This window comes from Athene noctua, chromosome 3 (assembly GCF_965140245.1).
Source record: "Athene noctua chromosome 3, bAthNoc1.hap1.1, whole genome shotgun sequence".
NCBI lineage: Eukaryota > Metazoa > Chordata > Aves > Strigiformes > Strigidae > Athene > Athene noctua.
The window spans coordinates 60,614,847-60,634,131 of record NC_134039.1 but is presented as its reverse complement, the minus strand read 5'-3'; the positions used below and the strand labels follow the sequence as shown (position 1 = coordinate 60,634,131).

General features: G+C 34.6%; 1 protein-coding gene across 1 annotated transcript in view; it reads left to right on the top strand.

Moving 5' to 3' along the window:
• CTTNBP2 (cortactin binding protein 2) overlaps positions 1–19,285 on the top strand; it is an 85,422-nt gene that overhangs the window by 18,798 nt on the left and 47,339 nt on the right. Inside the window, exon 3 of the mRNA XM_074903147.1 lies at positions 12,975–13,199. Coding sequence (XP_074759248.1) covers positions 12,975–13,199 — 225 coding nt within the window. The remainder of the gene's footprint in view (positions 1–12,974; positions 13,200–19,285) is intronic.

Genomic DNA, 19,285 nt, shown 5'->3' with positions numbered 1-19,285 from the left:
AGAATACATTTTTCTGCTCAAGCTAGTTGGATTTCAAATCCTGAGCTGTGCGTTATGGAAGGCTATTAGTAGTAAACTTGTCTTCCAATTTCGGCCAACAATGATTAAGCACTGAACAATATAGTTTTATTTTAATCTCATTGAAAACATGAACTATTTTGATGATAAGTGTCAATTTCTGTAACACTTCTGCAATTCTTTAAGTGTATGTGAAGATCAAACAAAATTTAAAAAATACAACTGAGTGTATCATGGTTTATCGTAACAACATTAGTTTTTTGGTGGGTAACCAAGAATACTGGAATAACTATGCAGAATGTGGAGCTTTTCATGCCTTCATGACTTTGCATTTTCAGTAATGAATTAGCTGTTCCTTGAAAAAAACCTAAGGTAAATAGTAAGTAAAATATTTGGGAGGACAGCTGTACATACTCACAAACTATACTTGCCTAATTTGACCTGTCTGCTTCCCAGTGAGTTCTGTCTAGCAAAAGAGCTTCTTTCACTTGGTCAAGGCACACTTTTGCCTACGCAGGTTGAGGTTTTGATTAAGAAAATGTGATTATCTGTTAGAGTTTTCATGTCCTTTTTGTTATTTATTTTCTTCTGCATCTTGTGATGGGGTGATCTCTGATTTTGCCTGTATTCTGCAAGTTATATGTTAAAATAGAATTATTGCCAACACTATAATTGTCAATTGTGTATGGATAAAGTTTTTATCCCAAAATACTTCACAAATTTAAGAATTGTGCTGTAAGATTTAGTACTTCTAGATTGAATTTTGGGGTTAAGAGGGAAAGAAACATGGGAGCTATCAAGAAAAACAGAATGCATCCATATAGTTTAGTTGTTCTCAAATTGACTGATAGGTAGAAAAATTACATGTATATTAAGTATAATCTGTCAAAGGAAGCTACACTGCCTATAAATTATGAAGACCCTTACATGCAGTTATTGTGCGAAGTTGTTGTAAATTTAAAATGCAAATCTGAACTTCTATACATATGAATTCCATGGTGCTTTTATACCAAAGAATGGAGCTAAGAGCACACAGAAGGCAGCTTTAGGGGTTTCTGGCAGCCAGTAAGACAGCCTGTTTTGTAGCAGGTGTCTTAGAAAAATGGTGATTAGGTAGAGGGAGGAGCAGAAGATGTTAAAGTGTGTGTAACAGAAGGTTATTGTTGTAGGCAGTATGATGGCAGTTGTTGGCCTTAGTGGCAGAAGTGAACCATGAAATAGAAGTCAGGTAATGCCTTGTTTGCAGTTGTCATTTTTGTATGTTGCAATTTCTTTGCAAAATTTTAATTTTTATTGAATCTGGGGGAGGCAATGGTTTGCAATTTGTGTCCTTGCTCATCTGATCACTACCTTTCATTTATTAAATTTGATTATGGTTGTGTGTGAATTTTCTCTGCTCTTAAATATAGTTTGTCTTTATCTGTCCAATGATTCTGGTTATGATTAAAGCTTTTACTTAATATTAGTTTATTGTAATTTTCTGAACATGGTTGTCAAAAACTATTTTACTATTGCAAGCTAGTTAAAATTGATTGCAAAGAAACTATGAAATATGAATAAACCTCAGACGAGTTAGTAGATAAAATGATTTTTCAGTGCTTAGTTTGGAATGATGTCTTCATCTGTAGATTATTTAAAGTAATGCAGCACTCTCTTTGTTCACCTAATTGAAAAAGTGTTGTTAGACACAACCTTAAAGAAAGTTCAATTTTTATTTTTTTTTCCCTATCTTGATTATGGTTTATGTATTGTGGGTTTTTTTAGTTTGTCGGTTAAATTTATTTTTATGAAATTACTTGACATGTTTTGACACATTGCTTTATTGCCAAACAATTCAAGAAACTAACACTATTCCAATAAATATCTGTGTGGACCTCAATTTTTGAGAATTTTATGGCTGGTTACAATGTAAGACAATAGTTATTGTTTCATGACAACAAAATAACCAAGCCTGCTTAAGACAGCAAAACATAGCTGTACTTATGGAAATGTTGTAAAACTAAAGGACAGTCTTATACCTTACCCTTGATACTTCTAGAGTCCATGTTGTAATAATTTGGAAATACTGTTTATAGTATTGGTGAGTTGGCTTTATGAATAGTATCTTATTTAAAAGATCATTTCAGATGCCTATGAGAGTATTTACTTTTCTTATATTCAGTGTTTTTTTGTAATAATAGTTCTGTAAGCATGGATAACTAACAATAATTACTTTTCTTTGCATGATAAAAGATATCAAGTGAACTGTATTTGGGTTTTCCATCAAATAACACCTTTATTTCTTGCACTTCTTTATGAATGGAACCAGATATCAGCTTTTCCAACAGATGCTGGGGAGTAGAAGCAACAGTCCCTGGACTGATAAACTTTGTTGATCTGAGGGATCCTGGTATTTTGACACATACACAGGCCTCTTCTAGAAGCTACTGACAAAATAAGTTTTCAATAGTCTTACATTGCTTCTTGTGGAGTTACTTGCTATTTGCCAAAGTGAGTTGTTAAGCACTGAGCAAAGCAAAACTTTTGGCAAAACATATTAAAACAGTCCTGTATATGTGTTGTTTTACTAAGCTTAAGCTTCACTGCTCAGGTAAATATCCTTCTATCAGATTCTCCTAAAGTTGGAGACTACAAGTATGAAACTGTGAGGCTAGTTTTCTAGTATGAAAACTCTATGGCCTTCCATTGCAGGCATCCTTTTCACTCTGTCCTTTCCAGCAGTGACTGTTAAACTGATAATAGTCACTTTTTGTTTTTCACATAAGATCTGAATATCTTTATTGTTGCCAGACACGTAACTTCTAATTTAGCTGAAAGTAGTCTGCTGGTTTCTTACTGGATAATTATTTTGCCTTTCCCACTTGATTCTTCCTACCCTTGTTTGATCTTTCTGCGTAATCCAACATAAATTAATGAGTAGACATACACACACTTTGTAAAAACAATAATAAAAAATTCCAATATCATGTTGATGTAACTGTTTCTCAGTTTCTGTGAGCTTTGCATAATACAGCTGTGAACTTGATTGTTAGAATTATTTATTTAAAATGTTTATCCGTTTCCCATCATAATGTTGATGACAATGAGAAATCTAACTGGCTCATCCTATCTGTATTATTATGTTATCTGAAGTTTTCCATTTTTAGTTAATGGAACATACACAGGATATTTCCTTTATGCCAATAAATGGTACAGTTAATTTTGTTGATGGTAACACGAAAGTGCAACTGATAACAGTTCTTTATGTGTCTTTTTGTTACTGTTACCGAAGAAAAAATGTATCATGTTTGTCCTTGATTCTTCTAAATAAATTATATTAATTTATAAAATATAATTATTAATAAGGTAAAAGATTTGATTGGGGTCCTTTTCAAATTCAACACTAGTGAAAATACTCACATAGCAGCAGTTACTTTTGTTATGCTTGGGTGTATGCATTCCCATGCTTTTCTTCCTCCCACTCTGTTTTGATGCTGTTCTGACTGGTGGATAGGTCTTTCCACCTGCAGTTCTCCCAGAGAGAGGCTTCTGTCTTTAGAAGCTATAGCAGTGTACTAAAAATACTTAGCACTGGGTCTCTTATAAAAGCCAGCATTCCATTTGGACAAATAAATGGGAAGTTTCAGAAAATAGAGCAATGGTGTTCAGTTCTCTCTGAAATGGCAGCACAAAATTTTAGCTAGATGTTGTGGAAATATAAGCTTTTATATGACAATTTTAAAATGGTTAACTTTTAAGTAATGGTAACTGTAAAAAGAGTACTAGCTGGAAAATTACTTTGAAGTTTTAATAAAGGGCATAAAATCCAAAGTATACAATGCAGATGGGTATTCTGTTTACTTTAAAATGTTCTGTTCTAGAAATCAAATACATTTAGTTAAATCTTTCTTTCAGCTTCTTCAGTAGGGGTATTAGCAAGAAAAAAAATTATTCTTGGAAGTAATACATATAACTCTTCACAATTTACCTTCCAGTGAATACATAAATAATTTGAAAACATTAAATTCTCTTACTATACCTCAAATAAGTCTGTATTGTTAATGGACTAGAATAGACTATATCCATTGGAAGGGACCTATAATGATCATCTAGTCCAACTGAATGACCGATTCAGGGATGACCAAGTTAAAGCGTGTTAAGGGCATTGGCCAGATGCCTCTTAAACACCGATAGGCCTTGGGCATTGACCACCTCTCCAGAAAGCCTGTTCCTTCCAGCTCTTTCACCAGCTTTGTTGCCCTCCTCTGGATGCATGCAAAGACCTTCACACCCTTCTTAAATTGTGGGGCCCAGAACTGCACACAGTACTCAGGATGAGGCTGCACTAACACTGAATGCAGCGGGATGATCACCTCTTCACTGGCTGATTATGCTGGGCTTGATGCACCCCAGGATGCAGTTTTCCTTCTTGGCTGCCAGGGCACACTGTGGACTCCTGGTGAGCCTGCTGACGACCAGCACCCCCAGATCCCTTGCTGCAGGGCTGCTCTCCAGCCACTCCTCCCAATCTGTACCTGTGCCCAGCATTACTCCATCCTAGGTGCAGAATCTGGCATTTCAACTGGTTAAATTTCAACCCATTAATCATTGCCCAATGCTCTAATCTATCTAGATCCCTCTGTAAGGCCTCTTGTCCCTCAAGGGCATGAACAGCACCTCCCAGTTTTGTATCATCAGCAAACTGGTGCCTTCAGCTCTTACATCCAGACTGTTGATGAATATATTGAACGGAACTGGCCCTAGGATTGAGCCCTGAGGAACACCGCTGAGGACTGGCCACCAGCCAGCAGTCGTCCCATTCACTACAAGCCTTTTAGCTCTGCCCTTCAGCCAGTCCTTCACCCAGTGCACCGTGAACTTGCTCATCCCAGAGCTGGACAACTTGTCCAGAAGGATGCCATGAGGGACAGTATCCAAAGCCTTAGTAAAATCCAGTAAAACTACATCACTGCCTTCCCTTCATCCACTGGGCAGGTGACCTTATCATAGAAGGATATCAAATGAGTTAAACGGGGCTTTCCCTTTGTGAACCCATATTGAGTGTGCCTGATCATTGCACTGTAAACTCATAATCTGCTTACCTTTTCATTAAAGTTTCATAATCATGTATTTGGCATGCAGTAATATGGGATGATATTTTAACTGAGATTTGGATAGCTTGGAAATACGTAAATCTAAATACTGTAAATGAGAAAGAAACACAGATTGATTTAGTTAAAGTTTTTCTGTTCTCTTTGGTATGTTTTGTCTGTTACTGAGTTAAAGAAGCTTTTTAACTGCTAAGCATGGAGGTTAGAGTGCTCTTTTTTTGGTTAGAGGTGAAGTCAGGTTTCCTTCAGTACTTCAGAAGAATGGCTGACAGATTTCCATGCAAGGAATTCTGATTTGCATGAATTTAAACTATAAATCTGAACATGCAAAAAAATTCTAGATGACAAATAGTTATTTAAAGCAACCAGAAAGCTCAAGTCTCTTCTATATGTTGAGACCCATTATTAGTATGAAAATCTGTATTATTATAAGAAATAAATGCCTGGGTGGTTAGATAATCAGAGCATCAAACAGTGATACTTCCATATAAAATATTGGCCTATAATTTTCAAATGCTTAAGCTTCAGACAACAAAGCTGTCATAAAATATATATGTCTATATATATATACATATTATATATGTCTATATAAAGCTATTATCTTTATATAGAACACTGGATGGCTGTTAATTAAAAGCACATGTTTCATAACTTGAGCTTTTTTTCCTTCCTCATTTAGAAACTTAGTGCAAGACCCAAGTCTCACCTTTTGTATCTGAAAGAAGTGAAGAATATTTTATTTTGACTGTATTGGGTTTTTGGTTGGTACTGAGCTTTGTAATGCTGAAAAAATGCAATGTCTTAAAATGATAGGATTTTATATCTTCTTAAATGGAGGTTACTAAGGACAGGCTTGTAAAAGTAAAAACAACATGTAATCTTATATTTAAGAGCTTTCTTTTTACCTTGAAAAATGCTTTTTAAAAGCTTAGATTTGAAGCTATGTGATTCTGAGAGAAAGGAACACTTAGTAAATTACAAATCTTTGGAGAAGTTTTATGGGTTGTTGTGAATGAGAGAATAATGCAACTTTTTGTTTTTACTCTTATTTTAATGGTTCGTGCCTGGGCTAACTTTTCTAGAAAAACTGATTATATCTCCACTTTCATGCAGCCTACTTCACTGTAACAAGCCTCATTGATATATTTGCATGGCTTTTTCTGACTATGTGTGCCTTACGTTAAAAATTACTGAATGGGTAATATTTTATTTTCTGTATTAGTACCTCTACCAAAAGACTTGAATTCTTTCATGATCTAGATCAGTCATCTGTAAAGAGCATTATTTGTAGTATGAAAACAATTATCTAGGTCCATCAGAGCATAATCAACTTTTATATTGGTTTTGTTTAACTTACTGATTGTATCCTCCTCTTTCTCAATTCTCTCTACTGTTTTCACTCTTTCTGAACTAGCAGCCTGTTATGATCATCAGTCTTCTTCAGAGAATATCCATCTTTTTCATCCTTAAGTGTACACATAAATTTTTGTCTTATGATACTTGATACTTATCATGGAAATAATTTCAATATACTGCTCAAATATTTTTAATTCAAATATTTTTAATGAGTTCATTAAAATGTAACTCACTTATAGACTTTGCAATAAGTATGCACTTAGGCAGTGCTGAAGAAAGGAATTTAGACTGTAGTTAAGATTGTAAGGAGAAATTGATCATCACGTGTTCATTGACAGAAATCATGCTGCAGGATAGCATTTCATCAGCAGTTAACATTTCCATTTTTAGTTTGTTATGTAAAACTTAATATGGAAGTAATATCTCGTATGATACTTCGAAAACATTCATTTACATCTGAATTAAAAAACAAAACAAAACAAAACAAAAAAACCCCCAAACAAACCAATAAAGCCCCCAAGCCCTGTTGTGTAACAAAATTGCTGGCATTCTTTAGAGTCATTCTCAATTAATCATAGTAAGACATCCTATCCCTGACTCCAGTATTTTGCAGGTATCTCTGAAAAGTACTGCTTTTATTATACATATATACTCATTGATAATTCTCTTTTGTTTAACTAAATATCTCCAGAAAAATAATTTCAAGACACTATATAATGCCACCGAATAGTATTTGTAAACATGTTCTCCTTCAACCATCTTTCTAATTTCAAAAATCTATTACCCTTCCAGTTTTATTGAGAATGAAGGGCTCACCCTTGTCTTTAAAATAACACATAAAATAAGCTTTTACTGCCTCCTCTTCTATGCTGGTTAGTTTTAGAAAACTTTTTACCACTCCCTAACACATATGTCAAGAATAAATATTAATACAAACCTATCAACATCTGTTGAAACAATTATATGTGGAAGAGGAAATTAATCAGAGGAACAAACGCTCTTGAAAGGAAGGAAATTTTGTTTAAGGCTTCTGAGGCAGCTTTAATTCAGTTCCATTGTTCCACAATGGTGTAGGACATGCAGTCCTATTTTTGATGTTTATCATCGATTGCTGCATGGAAGACTTGGACTTGCTGAACTCTTAACTTGGCAGGTAAATGAAGAGGGAACTCTGAGCTATGTTAGGGAAAAAATGCAATATTAACCTTAAAAATACAGTTGCTTATATATTCTGATATACGTAAGCTGATCATGAAAACTCACTTCAGCAAATGTGTGCAACTAATATCAATGTAGATTATTACTGAAAGAAAACTAACAATATAACTTATGTGGTTAATTTTTCATGTTTCATTATTGGGCTTATTTCTTACTTATGTATTAATTGGTCATATTTGGTTTTCCTTGCTTTTTTAATGCTTTTAGCTTTAAGTCCATAGTAAGATGGATGCTATTTGAAGGCCTCCCTGCTCCCTTACATTCTTGTTTCTATAACAGAGGGAAAAAAATCTAATTAAACTTCATAATTCTCAATGTGGTCACTGAAAACAGATTTTTTTTTTTTTACTTCTGAAATAGAACATAAGAAACAAGTAACTGCAGGCCAGTTCTTATACTGGATTTGCAGCTTTTCCTACAACCCATCATCCAGATACCTCCACTCCTTTTGTTCCTCTCCCTGCACACCCTGCTGCCAGTCTTCATCTGCCAGTAGATAATTGGGTCAGTGACTGCAAAGGATCAGCATGAGAGATGGAAATGTCCAGGAGGGAGTTGACAGATAGATGCATAGAGATGACTTGAATGGTGTGGAAAAAAATTGGTATAGGGGTGAATGAGGTATATGTGATAGGAGACAGGCTCCCTGAGAGAGTAATAAAAGAAGCAGTTTATCTTTCTAGGAGAGAAAACTTGAGAGTAAACCTTCCCCTTTTTTTCACACAGCTGGGTAATCCCTAGGATTGTTCCGTACTGACTTTTTATTTTTTAAAACATCACAGACTGAAAGTTCTCTTTTCTAAGTCATAAAAAATATTTTCTTTATCCAAAGCAAGATGTAAGACTTGTCCCACCAATAAGTGTTTGGTTGTTTTTCCTTCCTCTGAGAGCTCATTTCTGTCGTAACTTGAGAAGATTGCTAGCACGTACAAGATAAAAAAATAACAGTCCTAGAAGAAATCACTAATTGTAATTTAAGTTGGAAGGCACCTTGAGAGATCATTCCGTCCAGTATTAAAGCAGGACTAATGTCAAACATGGATCAGGTTGCTGATGGCCTTATCCAATCTAGTTTTGGAAATCTCCCTGTGAGAGGGGTGATATATTTTCCCGGGCAACACATTCCAATGCTTATCTGCTCTCAGTGAGAAGAATTTGTGTCCAACTCAAATTTCCCTTATTAGATCATGGGACAATTGCTACTTGTCAGTGTGCAGACCTCTAGCATGTGTCTCCCTGGTTGTCTCTGTTTCACACTGAAAAGTCCTAGTTCTACTTGGATCTTCCTTGAAGAGAAGCCATGTTGTATCTTTTGATCACCTTTCACCCCTCTTTTTCAGTTCTACTGTACTTTTTTAAATATAAACTTGTAGTCCATCCTTGACCTAACGCAGTGCTGTAGACCAGCCTGTCCATAAAGAAACTTTAGGTTTTCATTCTTTTTAAGTAGTAGTTGCACGAGATTTAAGTCTTCTTGTTTAATGTTTTAGATCCTGTATAAGGATTTAAAAGCTCTGTATAAATGTGATGTTCTTATTGGGCTGAGTTCAAAAGCTGTTGTAAAGAAGTTTAAGCTTTTACTGTACTACAATAGTGAATGTCAAGAATTAACTATTTAAAGGGGGTTTTTGTCTTGGTTTTTAGATATTTTTTCTTGGTTTATGCTTACTGTCAGTTTTCATTAGCAGTTACCGGTTGAAGGATTTAGCTTAAGTCTTAAGTCATAATTTTGTGTACCACTGGCATAGGCTGCAAAAAGTGTTTCCCATGGACATCTTTTCATACCTTTCAATCTCAGCCGTTCCATTAAAAGGCTAGTTGCTATGCAAATAGGTATGTGCAGAAAAATAAAGCTGACAGTTTATATAACGCCTTTCACAATGCAGCGATCCTGGTTACCTCCTATAGTGGGTGCATATTCTGTTTGGTTTTGAAAATTTTCTGTTTGAAAATGCATTTGGTTAGTTATTCACAAATCAACATTTTACATGTTATTTTCTGTATATATTGCTGAGCAATTGAAGTTAGTATATGAGCCACTGCTAATGCTGTTTTAGCACAGCCACCAAATTATGCAGAGATTATTTTAAAGGATTAATTACTTGTATGACATTAGACTGTACGTTCTGCAGATAAGTGCCATAAAAAACAGGTATCTTGATATTGCTGCTACCTCTTATGACTCAAAATTCAGTGCTGAAAGGATGCTATGAGAAAATGCTCTGATGCTAGTAGTTCTATTTCTCCCATCTGATCTGATTTAGTGAAGTGCAAAGGGACTGAAGTATTGTTTAGAGGCTGGAGGAATCATGTAAAAAAAACCAAGCCTAGCTTGTCTTTCTGCCACTTTTAAGTGCAGAGAGAACTACTCATTGCTTCCCTTCAACCAAGCTTCTGCTTTATCTTTTATTCTGGTATCTTCATTTGAAATCATGTATCCTCATCCCATCGTTTTATTTCATATTTTTAGCCCTTGTATAGAAACATGGCAACATTTGTTTTAATACTTTGCACTTAGCTCCCTTGTGAGTTGGAAGCATCCCGAGATTACTTTGCTGTTTATGGTTTGAGAGTCGCCAGTCTGTTTTAGACTGTGCTTGAGGGTATACAGTTATAGCTTCATCCCTGCAGGGTCTGTCATCCCAAGCCACCTGCTGTTCAAGACCTATTAGTATTTCCATGGTCCTTAGCTTTCATATTTTCTTGTACTACTTCTTAATGCCAGCAGATTGTTTTGATTTTCATTCAGATGGAGATCACCTCTTCTGTATGGTTTCATGTTTTCCTTAGTTAATAAGTCTGAACACCCAGTCCTGTTGTTATTTTGGCAGGAGCACACTGAGCCTTTGCCTTGCTTGCTTTGCTACGCATGTTAGAGAACATTCATATTTCATACATACAGTATATGCTGAGAGGACAGCTAGTCCTGGGTCACAGAAAAAACCTAGAAAATGTATGTTATTTCACTGCTTGTCTACCTGTGTTTCCTTAAAGTCATGAGTGGTTGCCTTTGCCTCTGATCAGTTAATATACTTGGTTTCTCTTTTTGCTGTTGGTCTCTGGATTTAAGAATGGAAGCCTTGGTGGTCCTGTTTTTTATTTACAGATGAGCTGCTGCGTCAGTGTTTTTTTCCTTTACTTTGATGGCTCACTTTGTTTATTTAAACTAAGTGGTTTTTACACTGCTGATAATTTACATATGGATTGTGCCTCCATCTCCTTTTAAATTCTTAACCTGCTTGAGTTTTTCATTTTGTTTGGCTGCTTAGTACTTTAATCCATTTAGGATCAGTTTTTTGGTTTTCATTTTTTCTTTACATGAAGGTTGAATTCCTAAGCTGCATACTGTCCTGTAACTTCGGTATGTAGAACCAGGAGCTACAAATATAGCCCCTCCCCACCTGGCTTTCTAATAATACCTTTGGAACTAACTATTTTGTTTTATTTTAAAATATTGAAGTTAAGAATTAAGGGTTTAAAATATTAGACTAATTAGGGGTTATTTTCAAGGCAATATATAAAAATATAACTAGGTTTTATCAGCTTATTTTTGTCTCTTCAACCCATCACTACCTGACTTTGTAAGCCTAGATAGTCTTTAGGTCTGAATGAAGTCTCAAAGCTTTTTCTGAAGTTATGCCCCAAAGTCTTGGATTCTTTTATAAATATTTCCAAGTTCTATTTATACTATCAAACTGAAAAATAGACTAAAAGTATTTCAAGCATCAGAATATGCAGGCACACTTATTTCTGTTGCAGTCAAATTCTCTTTTACCTTTTAATCTCCTGCAACTTTTCAATATTGTAGACAATATATAGGAAAAAGTTGGGCATTCACCTAGGTATATTATTTGTAGTTGTTCTCTGGGGAGTTTTTCTAACATAGTCTTGTGTTCTTTGATTTCTCATGCCCTGAAATGTGTATTACCTTTTATGATCTTTTCATATGTTACAAGTTTAACTTCAAGCTTTCTAAATGATCTGCTAACCCATTTGGTAATCATTAGGCTTGTTCCTCCTCTTTTGTACCTCAGAATTGGCTTAGTCTTTATCTTTTTTGCTTATTCTTTAAAACCAAATTTGAATCAAATCACAGATAAATGTTTTATCCATTTTCAGAGGGGTTCCTCTTTCTGATGGTGTTTCTCTGCACTGTGGTTTGGGGTTTGTTTCTTTTTTATTTATTTTTTCTGACATACTTCTTTAAAGAGCTGCTCTAGTGACTGTTTTAATTTTTAAGGTAACAAGCCTTCATTTTCTTCCAAAATTTGTGCTTTAATGGTTTGGCTTTCTTCCTTCTGCTTTCTGTTATACACACAAGAACACCACAACAAAATTTTAGAAATAATTGGATCTTTCTGGTGGGGTTTTTTGGTGGTTTGGGTTTTTTTTTGCTTGCTTGCTTGCTTTGTTTGATTTGGTTTTCTTTCCCCCCCACAAATTAGATGGGTCTTAAGCCTGAGATTTTGGAACAATATTTTCTATGAAGACTGTTAGAAGTCAGAGCTTATCTGTGATCTTCCTGTGTACTGTGTATTAAATGTATAAAAATACCTTCTCTGAAACTGGTCTGTTTCCATGTTGGGCTAAAGAACCAAAAATTTGTCAGGCAAAACTACCTCTGATCTTTATTAATATTTTTTGTTATGACAATAAAGTGTTATACTGTCGTTGGAAATATGATTGTGTTTTAAAATAATTGTATGGAGAAAAATATGACATCAAGTTGTTCCTGAAGAGAGATATGAGAAGTGTCTTAATTTCACAAAAGCCTTGGTGGTATTTTTCCTCTCTGTTTGTCTGATATTACTTATGAAAATCTCTGTATGTGTAACCGTCAATTGCATACCGTCATTTTTTTTAAAAAAAAAAATACTTATTTTGGTACTGCAGTAAACACACAATTTTCATATATTTTTACTAACATTATTTTAATACACAGAAATAGAAAACTATCTCAGAATGTTTTTCTTCCCTTTCCTCTCTGTGTATCAGCCAATTTACAAGACGTTACTTTTGTGATACTTCTGAAACTGCTCCAAATTGATATTTCTGAATTGAATTGAGAAGGGGGTCTTTTTATGTGGTGAATCATATTGACTATAATCAAATCTGTGTGCAATGTATCTATTTCTTTTAGAGACTGTAAACAAATACCTGAATAAAATATTTTAAAAACATAAGTAACATAACTTTCCCTGTGGTTTAGGCCTCTTCTATGTGTGGATGTACTCCAAAGAATGCATTTAGTTTTATTTCTTTGTCTGTTTGTTTTTGGTTTTTTTTTGTTAGGCCCGGCGCAAAGAGGTTTTTATCCAGGAGCGATATGGAAGATTTAATCTAAGTGACCCATTTCTGGCTCTTCAGAGAGACTTTGAGGCTGGTGCTGGTGATAAAGAAAAGAAGCCAATATGTATGAACCCCCTGTCCATTTTAGAAGCTGTTATGGCTCACTGCAGGAAAATGCAAGAAAGAATGTCAGCTCAGTTGGCTGCTGCTGAAAACAGACAAAAGAAGGTATACTGATACCAACTTTTTTTCCATTTCCCTCTCCTGATTTATTCTTTCATGCCTCTTTTTAAATTTGCATCTTTATCTAACTTGGTACTTATTAGGAGTGTTAAAGTATTATCACCTAATTGTCATATATAGTGAGGTGCTGATTTTCTGGTGGTATTTTGTGTGCACACTTCATTCATTCCATTAATTTAGCTCATTATTATTCAATAAATGAACTATAACTGGTACAAGTCAATGCAGTATATAAGTGGATAGCTCAGTGTGAGCTGAGAAAGTATCATCATATTATATTTTTAAACCAACACCACTGAAGTCTAGAGAAGCTACTGTTATTTTTGTTCTAACCTAAATAACATAAAATAATTTATTTGCATTTTATATTAGATAGCTCTGTTTCATAATTCAGTAAAAATAAATTATAGCTCTAAAAAATACCTTTTTGCATATTTAGAACATTTGCTGTAAAGAGAAAATTATTTTAGAACAAGTATATTGCAAAAAAAGACTCATTTGAAGGTAAAACAATGTTATTTTGAAGGTGAATGGTTGCACATATTTCACTAATATGTAAACCATATATTTTTAAAGCATATCTAAATATGAATATGTTGGGGAAGGGGTTTTGAGAGGAGAGAGGGGAATGGTAATATAATAGACTAATCTAGACCAAGTATTTTTTAATAATTAGAAAAGAAATGCTTGCTAGGCATTGAATCATCCTCAGTGGGTATGAGATGGATAGAATGTCTTCAGTAGCTGTGAAATAGATTTTTGGTGACCATTTTGTACTGATGTTTAAAAAATAAAACAGACAATGCTAAGACAATTGACATAAAATTGGGTTTGGTAGTCATCGCTCTTTGGGAAATAATATGCATATTGAAGTACTGGAAGTATGCTGGAAATACATACTTAAATCAGCAAACCTTTTTTTTTTTGTTATCTTAACTGTTGTTTAGTTTAGTTTAAGCATCCCTGCTCTCTTACGACTTCAGATACCATATTAGCAAAAATGAATAATACTAAACTGTATATATGATATTTAAGTCTTAAACCAGTGTAATGGCTTATGTAGTGAACTGTTACTTGTACTTACCTAGCCCTTCTTTTTGAGGACTCTTAAATGTTAATTTTATTTTTCATATGCTTTGTAAGTAAGTTGAGATTTTGGGGAAGGGATTGTCTCAGCATATCATACAGTAAGTAAGTTTGCTTATTCTGACTGATGAATGAACTGGAGACACCCTGACACATCTGCCTGGACACTTGGATTAGTTTCTTGTTTCAGTGCATGGCCACAAGTCTCTTCTTCATTTATCTCTGGTTTTTAGTATATTAACAGATAGATGCATGTAAGATGGGTTTACATATTGAGAATATGTCTCGAGGTCAGGATATTGGTATGTAAATTCCATTTCTGTCCTTTTTTTGGCCCAGATTTATTACCAAAGTCTGTATCTGTAAGTCTGCGTGTACAGGAAAGGATGATCTTGTCTTTTGTTTCCGAGAATAATACATGCATTTTTTTCTTTAAATCTTAAGTAGTTTCATCTTAATTTATTTTGCAGCTTGATTCTTACCTTGAGAAGTACCTGAACCTTTACTACATTCAATTCTGAAGTCTGTAACTTTTAAGCTAAAATTTTAAAGCCCCACACTTAAAAAACGTATGTTGCTTTGAAAGTGTTTCATTATGATTCTACTGGTTTTACTCCTTGTAAAAAATAGGAAAATTAAATAACACAGGATTTGAAAACAAACTGCATGGTATTGAGCAGCTGTGTGCATGACTCTACAGGACTTACATCTTCTTCTTTTAAAGCCAATTAGAAATGCTGTTTAGACAGGGCACCCTCTTAAACTTCTTGGGTTTGTGGGAACAGACAACACATTTCTCAACCGTCTCCATTTACAAACCATTCATTCAGTGTTTTACCTTCCCTTAGTTCTACATTTTTTTATCTATTCTCCATCTGTCAAATCTCTCCATGGAAGAGGGTAATGAAGGTGTTTTGAGGGATTTCTAGAAATGTTCAACAAAGTAGGGTGACCCAATGTAACAACAACAAAAAGTTTAGAAAAATGTGATCTAAATACAGAGACAGCCACACCTTCTGCCCCCAAGAGTGGTTCCTCCTCCTCTAAATGTGTGATGCCTGTATCTTCACATTTGAAATTGCCTCATTGTCTCACTCTTACACTAAGTAGTGAAGTCTATGTACCGCTGTGTTTATTTTCTCTGGATATTACCGGACATTAAGCAGGCTCAGACTGAACTCTTATTCTTGGGGACTTATTATCTGTGAATATAGTGACCTTAAAAGCATTCTTTGAATAAAATTTGCATTTGATCGTAAAAAGTCATAACAATGTGCCAGAATGTAGAAAAATGAAAGAGGTGCACAAATGACTGTCAGTCATTTACCAAACACCTAATCCCCAGATGTCACCTGCTATGTGTTAAGTCTCTATCCTCTTCCATCTCTTTGAATGCTTTTCCTGGAGCTGCTATCAAAATTAATTTTGAGGTTTCCTGGGAATTCAAAACCAGATAATCAAAATTACAGTTCTTGATTTCTCAAATGTTTGCAGAGAAGTTAGTATTGGTATGCATGCTCAAAGAAAAATAGACACATTGGTTGGAAGAGGCCCGTTTATATGATTTAGTCTAACCTTGTGCTTAAAGCAGGGTGTCACCAGCAGTACGTCTGGTCGTCTGTGAATTTGTCTGTCTGAGGACTGAAACCCTCCAGGAATTGCAATACTGCAGCCTTTCTGCACTACTATCCTTGTGAAGAACTTTTTTCCAAGACTGAGCCTCTTAAAGAGCAATTTTTCACATTAACCTTCTGTTGTGGGGCCCCACCTGCCAGTACTGAGAATTTGACTCTGTCATCATTGCAAGACCCTTCAAAAGGAGTAGTATGTTTCTATTAGATCATCTCACAGTCTTTTTTCAATAGATTAATCAAGCCAATCTCCCTCGACCTTTTCTCACAAGGCATGTACTCTGTCTCTCACCTTTAAATGGTCTTTGCTGGTTAGTTCTTTGTGGGACACGATAATTTTTCTCAGTATCCTTTTTTACCCATTTTCAAATCCTTCTCGGACATATTTACAGATGTTTACATTACTGATATGTTGTAGTGTATACATGTAGTGCACTTTGCAAAAACCAGATTGTTGCTAGTTCATGAGCTCATAAATAATTACAGCTAGTCCCAAATCTGTCCTCTAAAGGAAAAAATGTAAATATTCAGAGGTTTTTTCTATTCAAGATGATGCAGTCAAAACAAGGGCAGAGGTGAGAGATAGACATAGGAGACAGCAACGTAAAATGAGAAACTAATGCAGCTCTTGTCAATTTGAAATCAAATAGAGTACTTTATATATATATTAGGGATTCTTTATTAATATGCAATGCTTACATGTAGGACATTATACACTATAATAGTATGATAAACTGTTTTCATCCCAGTTATATGTTAAAATCTGCTTGTAATTGTTTGAAAGTAATGTAATTACACAACAGTTAAATTATAGAACCAGTCACTGATCTGAAAGCAAAATAGGAGGAATAATAAAGTATAGAAAATCATCATAAAAACATTTTCATTATAATCTTATTGCATTTCCAAGCCTTAAAAATTGTATCTATTTCTCATTATTTTTGTATCTGTTTTAACAAAAAAGAAACTGTTGGATGCTCCGATGTTACTGTTGGATGTTCACTTGCTTTGAAATGCTTGTGAAGCATCCAAATGCTGTTGGCTGCTTTGAAAAAAACAATGAAATGCTTGAGAAAAAAAAAAGATTTTTCTGCACGTGAAGAACTGTGAATGGGACCATTTCTAAGTACAATGTCATCATAACAGCTTGTTAATTTAATTTGCAGCTGTACTGTCATTAACATAACTGAAGAGATGTTGTTGCTGATACTGTTTGTTTAACAATGACTGATAATGCCATACCTTATTTTTTTATATGTTTAAAACTGTTCTTAAGAATGGGTGGACTTGGTTTTCTGGAATGCATTGTACAGAGTGTATTGGTTAACCTGGAATGGATCCCCTCCACTGCTAAACGGGTTTTGAGGTATTTGAAACCAAGATGACATTTATAATGTAGGTATAATTTACCATAGTGATTTCTTCTTTTAGTTCACTGTTTCTTATGATAACGGTATGATTTCAGAACAAAATTTTACTATTACTATAATATATATCACATTAGTATTGCCATCACCTCTTGATGCTTTTTCCATTCTTCTGAAGAAAATGGAAGAGAAATTTACAGTCAGGTAATGTGATTAGAAATGTTGGGAGGCTGAAACCTATGTTCATCTATAAGTGTAAATTCATGCAGGATATATTGTTTATTCTCTCTATGTCATTTCACTTCCTTTCTAAGCATTTTTTTGTGTTTGAATTCTACTTACCATGTGGGGAAAAAATTATTTTGGGGACAATGAGCTGTAGCAAGTGGGATTTATTTCTATTACAACTGCAGACTCTCTCTCTCTTGTACTCATCTCTTGATGGCATAAGTTTCATCTCTACTCTGTGATATAACTGGAGAGTAACAAAATTTTTATTTAAAAGTAGTATTTGCATTAGATTTTGTTTAAATGGCATTTAGTTAAAAATTAACTGTAGACACATCTAGGGTGATGTGGAAAAAGCTTCCAGAGCTAAAAAATTTCATATCCTATTGGACAGGACAGGGAATACTGTGCTGTGGTAACAGGCTTCTGAAAAACTATTATACTTTAATGCCTGGGGTTTTTTTTGCTTTTGTGTTTGTTTTCATCTAACAGCCAAAGCAATATTTTAATCATTGGCCGAAAGACGAGATGTTCCATAGCTATTACCAGTCCCCTATTGGAGGCCATCTTGTTTCCCACATAACAGTTTACAGTAAATATGTTCACGACACTGTATTGACTTAAACTCTGAAATCAGTATTATTTTTACCATGACACTATAATGTGAATCTATAATCTATGATTCTTCCTTCATCTATTGAAGTGAAACCTTTATTCCAAATAAGATCTTAAATGTCCTGCTATTTGCCACAGCTTTTCTTAGATTATTTTTCGAGCACTCTGAAAGGTTCTTGTTTTGTAGAAACATGAAACAATTTCCTGTTGCAGTCAAAATTAACTGTTCATGTTGTGAGCAATTGATTATTTTTTTTTTCATAGGTACCTGAAAGTATTTTTCGAGAAAAAATGCTTACTTAGAAAATGCACTTAAGCAGTACAGTTCTGAATTGTTATTTCTGTATCAATCTGTACATAAATATGAAGTAGAACTGACAAGACTATACCAGTAAAGAGACTATAGGAGAAGGAATGCTCAGCAGTTTTGGGGGCTTTTGTTTGGTTTTTTTTATCAGTCATTCAGATAAGTCATATAGGAAGCTACTGCATCAGTATGTGAAGGGAGGAGCAGGAAGAAAGAAATCAGTTTTTCTTTTGTTGCTGTTTGACTAGTGTAAAAGTTTACTTGGGAAAATATGAAGCAATTTGGGTTGCATTATTGCTAGTTGGTATTTTATAAAATGGTGCATTAACAGATTTTTCCAGTGCTTTTCTAGAACAGGGGCTTTGAATAAAAGCATAATCAGCAGGCAAGACAAATTGGAGGCAATGACCATATGAATGGGGGGAAGAATTACTCTTATCCATTACCTGCATGGTAGTAGGTAGTTTTCTGATTCTAGCTTATAACATAGTTCATACATCACTGATGTCACTGAGACCTTCCACTATTAGTAAGTACAGGAAGATATTTGTGCCTATGCCAAAAAGTTGATCTCGGAAATGAATGTCTTATATCTAAATGTTAAAACAAGATAAAAGACACCTATTCTGGGCATAATGGACTGTGTATTTCAACCCTAATCTCCTTCAGTCTGTGGAAGACCTAAAATCTAAACCTTTCATTTCTGGGCTCAAAGTTTTTTTGCAAAGCTCATCTCTTGCTTGTGTCTGGTTCCTTCACTGAGAAGAGGACTTTCTGTGATGTCTTATGTCTAATTTCTGGAGAACAGGTAGCTCCTCACTCACAAATCACAAGCAT